Here is an 8,876-nt window from a genome sequence, read left to right as displayed (position 1 = left end):
GAGACCTCGTGGGCCAAAGTGATAGATGCTAGCAAAGCTGATGAAGTAGCCGCTAATATCTAAAGGGTAATAAATACTAAGAGGAACATGCTGAAGCTGTGCTCGGAGGAAGGATATGTTGTGTAGAGGTCTTGTATCCACTTGTGTCTATTATAGATGACAGAGGGACTTGTTGACTTGTATCTTTTATTGTTATGTGCGTTTCTATCTTTGAACTTCAGCGACTATGCTATGTGCATACCTGCTACTATAAGGCTGAGAGGATAGGAAAAGCAATCTTGCTGCTATTGACAAATAATTGTCGGGGGGTGGGAGGGTGGGGGGAATGAAAGACAGCTGCACTACCTTTCAAGCACAAAAAGAAATTGATCCTAACAAGCCATCAGTCCTGCTGCCCCGGCCTGTTTATCTGCCGCTCAGGATGGTTGACCACAGAGATATGGTCCTGACAGCCTTTCACAACTCTGTCTACACATTGATCCGCAGCAGAAAAACGAGGAAGGTGAGACCAGATGTAATTATGTCTCGCTAATCAGGCTTATCGATGCTGCAGTGCAGTTCATCATGAATCCATTCAACCTAAACAAAGGGTTATTATGGAGAATCTATATAAAATCACTTAATCCTACTGTTTTAAATATATGGAGGAGAGCACCAGCGACCAGGTTTCACAATTAAATACTTACATTACATTACATTACATTTCATTTAGCTGACGCTTTTATCCAAAGCGACTTACAATAAGTGCATTCAACCCCGAGGGAACAAACCCAGAACAACAAGAATCAAGACAGTACAATTTCTTCGAAATAAAGCAAAGCTACAAAGTGCTATTGGTAAGTGCCATTTAAGTGCTACCAAAGTGATGGTTTCAAAAGTGGTTAGGTTTTTTTTTTATTATTATTTTTTTTTTTATTCAAGGTACAGTCGGAAGAGGTGTATTTTTAGTTTTCTGCGGAAGATGTGTAAACTTTCAGATGTTGGGATGTCAATTGGGAGCTCATTTCACCATTTAGGAGCTAGGACAGCAAACAGTCGTGATTTTGATGAGTGTTTAGCTCGCAGTGAAGGAGCAACGAGCCGATTAGCCGAAGCAGAGCAGAGTGAACATGCTGATGTGTAATGTTTGACCATGTCCTGGATGTAAACTGGAACTGATCTGTTCACAGCATGGTACATGACATCCTGTTCAACTAAAGATTGGAAAATCGTAATGGCCCGATGATGATAGGATTAGCATAACACAAGTAAATGAGTCGGTTCTCTTCAGCTCTTTGGAGTTTTCAAGCATTCTTAAGCTCATTGTGTTGTTAATGCAAAATCCCATTTCATTCTTGTTTCATGTCTATTTCAAGAGGTTTAAATACTGAACATTCTGAAACAGAACCATGATACAGCCACTGCTATATAAGCAGCATGTGGAGCTCTCATTCATTTCCTAATGAACCAAAATTACCATGTCAAAATTCAATTTGTAAAAAATTTAAATAAAATTTCATTATTGCTATATAAATAAATAATTCAATCATTATTATGTGAAGAGGACTAATAACTCTGAGATTGCCAACCCCCCCAGGCACACGTCTGTAGTCATGTAAACTCACCCACCAACAATCTACCATCACCTGCTGCCACCACCTGAGCTCCAATTACTTTACTGATGTTAAAGAACCTTTTTTTTATTGTATGATTAAAACTCTGACATAAGTTAAGAATTAAGTTATTATTTTCTTTACAGTGAGGGCAAAAATCGCGGTTTAGAACTGTAGCGTGGATTTAAAGAATCATTTTTACAACTTTAATATCATGATTACGGACACGAGGCTAAATAGGGGGAAAGCAATTAAAAACATTTATACACAGAAGTGGATAAGTGAACGATTGAAACACCTTGTCGCATGTTTCCTCTTTTGATATTCCCCCGCCCCCAAACTCAGATACACGTGAAATTGATTTCTCCACCACGTTCACCCTGCAGTGAAATAAACATAGTCACAGTGAGCATAGTGTAATGTGGCACAAAATTTGTCCCCATACATTTTCTTGGTTGCACAAGTGAATTTCTTTGGAACGTATTACAGACCTTGCGAAACAAAATGCATCAAGCCAAGAGTGAGCAGAGATGTGAAAAAAAAGGGAGACTTATAAAGTTGGAAAATCTCAATTTTATTCAAATGAGGGAGAAATTTGCCTGCAGCTGCAAAATTCAGCTGGAAAACTGATAACAGTAAGCAATGCCGTTAATATTTATCTCATAAGAGAAAAGGGGAAATTCTTATCCTACAGGATTACAAATATAGCAAAATGCAAAACGCTACTTGGCTTTGTACATGTTGCTTATTTACATGAGAGCTAGCTACTCGCCAACTTGCAAGCACGAACATGTCCACAGCAACAAGTGGGACTGGTTTGCTCCCAGTGATCTTTCACTGTGGTAATGAAATGCTACTGGATGTGGTCAGCGCATTAGGGGTCAAAATTCAAATTGTTTTTCGACATGAACTCCGGAAATTGGTTCAGGACATTTTCCTTTCACATTTGAAAACCATAAATATCTCTTGAATCTTGTCGTCATTTCAAGTTGACATTTTCTTTTGCGTCTACATGTATCAGACACATATTAGAAATGTTGTTGTGAATTTTGTTGCTGTAATATTACGTGAGCTCCCTCTGACATTTTCCAGACATTTTTACGTGAGGGCCGGCAGCTGAAGTCCTGGAAAACGTACAAGATAATTTCCTCAGGAGATGAATAGGAACTAATACTAGAGGATGCAGTCAATTCACCTGGTAGTGCTAGTATTGCACCATATCTGCTGTATATAGGCCAAGTGATTGTTCACTGTAAATTCAAAATATGTTTTTTAGTTTAACAATTCTACCGGGTTATCTGTATAATGAAGGTGGATTAAAGCATCATTCAGTGTGATCCAGTCAACATCTCCACCTGTAGAGAAGTTCACTGTGACGCTAATATATGTCACAGGTGCACCTCAGATGTGAAAGCAGCTCTGATTCACACCTTTTGAACATTGCTTGAGTCACAGAACCTTTTAGCAGCCTAAGGGGAAGATGTTTCCTTTGAGAGAGGGTTAATTTGCAAAGCTCTCATTGATCTTTCTTCAATCAGACGAAGCTAAAGAAGATTCTGTGCATCCTGTGATCCTCTGCTTCTAATATATAGACACGCATGTAACTTTCAACCGAGTTCACATCCTGTGACCACCCACCCAAGCACAAAGCATCCGCTCCAACACACGATTAGAGACGTTACATGTGGTTCCTTCCTCTGAGCGCTCGTCAGGCAGAGGAGGAGAAAAAACGGGCAACTTTTTCTCTCTCTCTCTCTCTCTCTCTCTCTCTCTCTCTCTCTCTCTCTCTCTCTCTCTCTCTCTCTCTCTCTCTCTCTCTCTCTCTCTCTCTCGCTCTCTTTCTCTCTCTCCTCACAGGAAAGAAGCGGTACAGCAGGAGCAGCAGCAGCAGCATTGTGTGTGTGTGTGTGTGTCTGTGCGCATGGATGATACAGGATCTGACACACACAGAGAAAATATAATCATCAACCTGACAGTGTCTAGCACTGAAGGAGCATCCACAACATTTTCTGGTAAGTGTCTGAACTTGTTTTGATTATTTGTGTTATTTCAAAGGAAGCGACAGAATCACCTTTTCCTTGCTGTTGAATTTAGATTTACTTGTTCTTTCCTTTCTGAGATGAAGAGCTTAATACTCCAAATGTAGACCCCTTGTAGCGTAATACAGCCCTTAGACCCATTTTTTATCCAGCTCAGCAGGTGCTTCTTTATTTTATTTTATTGGCACTACTATGTATTTTATATCGTGTGTGTAATGTCCTTGAGAAAAAATTAGGTGTATTATACCTACAAATACCTCAGATCACAAAGATGAGGATTTAAAATCTGTGACCATATCTTGCTGTCTTTGTTATTGATACGTCGACAAAGAGATGACTTTTTTTGTGCAGCAACAAATTCGTTTTGAGCTGTAAATTTTTATCTTTATATGTTTTTTAAATCATTATACTTTTGGTTAGCTGATGTGCTTGCTGGCTGGGTTTAAGTGACCCCCTTTGCAGCCCTGCCAACCTGCTGAGCCTCCTCTCAGACGTTGGCTCGCTGACCTAATCAGTAACACAAAGACCTTTGTTAGATATAATAACCTGTAGAAATGTCAATCATGCCAGCGTGATAACGACTTTAGCGTCGAAAATGTCATTTATTTTGATGATCTGTTGCTTTTGCATGAGTAATGCTGAAATTGGAACTTCCTGTTCCAAGTGAATAGGTGCTGCTGATGACTCATGGACACACTGTCGTACGTGCTCACACAACTTAATTGAGGAAACCATGAATATTTCCACCTGATGTGTTGGATCTGTTTGTTCATTAAACCAAAATAAGAGCGTGTGCCAAGAAATGGGGGACTCAAACATCAGCCACTTGTTCGCAGCATATACAGAGATGCAGGAGAGTCACCCAACAGGACAAGTTGATCACTATATGGACGGCTACGATATGGACTACGGCATCTCTCCTGATGACATCCCAGACACCACGCAGGGCCAGGCCTTCTTTGTGGCCACCATTGTTATTGGAACGGTCCTTGTCTGCATAATGCTCGTCTGTGGGATGGGAAACTTCATTTTCATTGCCACGCTGACCCGCTACAAAAAGCTCCGCAACCTCACCAACCTGCTCCTTGCCAACCTGGCCATCTCAGACTTCATTGTGGCGGTGGTGTGCTGCCCGTTCCTGGTGGACTACTACGTGGTGAAACAGCTTTCCTGGAGCCACGGTCTGGTGCTGTGCTCCTCCGTCAACTACCTGCGGACGGTGTCACTCTACGTGTCCACAAACGCACTGCTCGCCATCGCTGTTGACAGGTGAGTCTTGTCACTGCGTCTCTGTGAGCATGCCCTCGTGTTCAATTCAATGAGTCACTGCTTCTTACACAAATCTTGTGGCGTTGTTGACAAAGATTTGAATCCATGTTTATGTGTCAGTATTATTTTCTCTCCTCAAGGGTCCTCACAAAGGTCTGAATAATCAAACTACTCTACAGCTGTAGATTTTTATTCCTGCAATATTTTCTCAGGTCTTTGTTTGACATTATCAATGTCCATGAGATTTTGAGAGATTAACAAAGATATTGATATTTAAAACAGGCCACAGATTTGATCTTGTTATTTTGAATGAAGATGGCTTTTATGAGCTTGTTTTAGAAGAATCACAAAGCTGCTGTAAACAGTCCCATACTGCAAGCTTTGTCACAGTGGTTCGACTCCGTACTGCTTCTCAGCTACTTGTTATTCTCACACTGGAGTGGTTCAGTGATTCAATCCCTTTCTTGGCACCGTAGTGCCACTTATATTTAAGTGTTCAGATTTAGTTTTTATTTATTGTTAATAAATGTATGCACGCTATCACCAGTACTTCACAAACATGTGCCTTGATTTATTTTTGATTGTGAGTTTCCCATATAATCACCTCCCCTGCTACTCGGCTCAGCATGCAACAGGTATCTCAAGTTAATTTGTGTTTCCTTCTCTATCTTTGCCAGCTATGTGAATGTAGAGCTCTGGCACAGGTTGAAACATTCTTCAGACGTGTGTAAAACACGTAAACATGTATTTTCCATGCAGAAATATCTAATATTAAAAGACTCTAGAGAATGAGTCAAGATTTTAAAAAATCACACTCATCCCCACATTGAGTCATGTTTTGCTCTGTGTTTGCTCGTTGAGAGAACTGTTGGGTTTCTGTATAATTTTGTAAGGTCCCTAAGTGACTATGAGAAGTACCTTGAGTTAATATATGATTTGATTTGGCCTCATGCAAATAAAATTGAAGAAGATTCAATTTGAGTCAACATGGCTTCATTCAAGAAGATTGTCAGCAGATGCCAAATCAAGTCATATGGGCATTTCTGGTCCCTTCATATGTCGTACGAAAACACACACGTGCAGTGCTTTTATTAGAGCGTAAGTTATATTGAGCTGATTTCGGATATGAACCCTATAGTTTTCTGTGCAGTTTCATTTAGGAACAGAAACAATAAAAAAGTGAAGAAACAGCCACTGTCCCTCAGATGTGAGACAGGGGGCCTTAGAAAAACAGGGCTCAGGTGCAATCAATGGGCATGTTCCATTAGTTAGAGAACAGAGGAAATAACAGTCCTAAACACATATGGCCAGCAGAAATCTTGACACATCAAAGAATAGATCAGGTAAAAATAATATGCTGAATGATGGCTGGGTTTCATTCACGGTCTCTGATTAAAAGCCTTGGGCACTTGAGAAGAACGGAGCCACAGTCTGTGCTTCTCCTGCTATCACAGAATATCTGCGGTGAAAAACGTCTTTAATCACAGAAACTGAAAAGGCCACTGGAGCAACAACAGCAAAGTTTGTTGCATTGCTTTTGAGAGGAACAGATCATAGTAATACAGCCCATAATAACACGGCTTCTCTTTCCGAGCATGAGTGCCCTTAACACCCGAGGAGTCTTAAGAAGCATGGCTCAGATTTTTAGATGCCTTGTGAGAAAGAGTGCTATTTGTTTTGAGCCTGAAACACAACGCTGAGGCCCGAGAAGGTTGTCCCCAAAATAATGACAATGAATTATTGTTAAGTCTATAATTTTCCTGTGACTGTTGGAGCATTCAGGTGTTGACAAATTACAGCAGCTTACTGACTGCAGCCAAACTAGTAGCAGATCACCCACATTCAAATGTTACATATTCAAGGGTTTATTGTAGGATACTTTGAAATTACCTAATAGGAAAACATCAGAAATTAATATTTTGACCATGTTCACGAGACCAGGAAAATTTTATTAATTTGAACTTTTAAAAGATACATTTCAATCACACGTCTTAGGCACTAAACAATTTTATGATTGCACTAATTAAGAATATATCCTTAATTTCAATACTTACTCATTACATTATACATACACTATATAATTCCACAGCATCCTCATCTGTTGTGAGAATTTAAAGTAGATAAATAGATGATAGATTTTTTTATTCCAGAGTAAGTAAAGGTTAAAAAACAGGAACATTATGTAAAACCACAGCACACACACTGATAAATAATTTGTTCCAATAATATCAGAGCCAGACTAACAAGCTCCCTCTCCCATTTCTATTCCTTACATCTCCCATCTCCAGCTCTGTAAATGCAGAACTAGAATGGCGTTAAAGTGAGCATGCCTCCCCATGTGGCCTTATCAAAACCACATTTAAATTCAGTGGATGTCAGACATGTTTAGGGGACTGATATACATGCATATGTGCAATTTGCAGCAAACTTATAAATATCAGTCGCTTATATGTACATGTTTCATTTAAGTTGCTTTAACATAAAAAAAACGTTCTGCAGTTCATGACAGTAATTGTTCATAAATACTCTCAATGTCTGCGAATCATTTTGTTCAAATTATGTTTAATGTATTAAAAAACATGTATTTGGAATCTCTAAATATTTTATTTCAAATAAAATAGTTTTTTAGTGATTTTTTGACAATATCTCTATCCAACATGTTAGTGTATTGATATTAGTTTCATTCTTTTTTATTGACATTATATTGATTTACATTTAGATTACAGCTTGGGCCCAAAGCTCCATAAAAATAACTTTATTACCAATATGGTGCATTGAACGTCAAGCTTCTATGGATGAGTCAGAGCAAAATCTCTTTTGTCCACTCGCACTCAGACTGTTACATTGAGTGCTTGATTGTACTTTGATATTATATGATATATCCTCAATGCAACAATGTGTCTGTGTTCTGCAGGTACATGGCTATAGTCCATCCACTCAGGCCTCGTATGAAGTACCAAACCGCCTACTGCCTGATAACAGGAGTCTGGGTTGTTCCCATTCTGATCTCGATTCCCTCTGCCTACTTTGCCTCTGAGACCATGTACCCTCATGGCGGCTCCAGCCCGACCACTCACAAAATCTTCTGTGCGCAGATCTGGCCTGTGGACAAGCAGGCCTACTACCGCTCCTACTTCTTGGCTGTTTTTGCCGTGGAGTTTGTGGGGCCTGTGATCGTCATGGCGATGTGTTACGCCCAAATCTCCCGTGAGCTCTGGTTCAAGAACGTCCCGGGTTTCCAGACGGAGCAGATACGTAAGCGGCTGCGATGTCGCCGCAAGACGGTGATGGTCCTCATCGGGATCTTGTCGGCATACATCCTGTGCTGGGCCCCGTATTACGGCTACACCATCCTGAGGGACTTCCATCCGACCCTGATCTCAAGACAGAAGAACTCACTGGTGGCCTTCTACATCATCGAGTGCATTGCCATGAGCAACAGCATGATCAATACCTTCTGTTTTGTAAGCGTCAAGAATAACACAGTGAAGCACCTGAAGAAGATAGTGCTGCTGCGCTGGAGGTCGACGTATGCCCCCAGTAAGACTGTGGATGAGATGGAGATTAGGACCTCCTCCATGCCTGTGACAGAGGAGATTGAATGTATTCAGCTGAGATGAAGAGGAGGAAGACCTGTTATCGAACAGTCAGAGTCATTGGGACTATTGATCTACAGAAATAACATAACCGACAATAACGATGGTGAAATTGCCTCATGTTTAAAATAATTGGTATAGATCTCAAGCACCATGAAGCAGAGAGAAAAGTGGAACCTGAACACTACAAGGTTTAATATGGCAGCAGAGCTCAAACTTTCTTTGTGACTAGATGCATTGCTATTGTTCGGGCCATCATGTGAATGTGATTGTTGTGCATGCATTAGGAAATATTGTAACTTGTTGTATTTTTGAAATATATAGAAGATCTTGATGCTTCTATCGATTGTATTGTATTTCCTTTACCTGTTTTGTTGTAA

General features: G+C 40.1%; 1 protein-coding gene across 1 annotated transcript; it reads left to right on the top strand.

The window, feature by feature from the left end:
• The first annotated feature begins 4,433 nt into the window (after positions 1–4,433).
• prokr1b (prokineticin receptor 1b) lies at positions 4,434–8,520 on the top strand. The gene is made up of 2 exons (XM_061087917.1): positions 4,434–4,900; positions 7,815–8,520. The coding sequence occupies exons 1-2, from the start codon at positions 4,434–4,436 to the stop codon at positions 8,518–8,520; spliced, it is 1,173 nt and encodes a 390-aa protein (XP_060943900.1).
• Positions 8,521–8,876: the final 356 nt, after the last annotated feature.

Source organism: Limanda limanda, chromosome 15 (assembly GCF_963576545.1).
Source record: "Limanda limanda chromosome 15, fLimLim1.1, whole genome shotgun sequence".
Classification (NCBI taxonomy): Eukaryota; Metazoa; Chordata; class Actinopteri; order Pleuronectiformes; family Pleuronectidae; genus Limanda; species Limanda limanda.
Note: the sequence above shows the minus strand (reverse complement) of the source record. Positions and strands in the feature narration are given on the sequence as shown.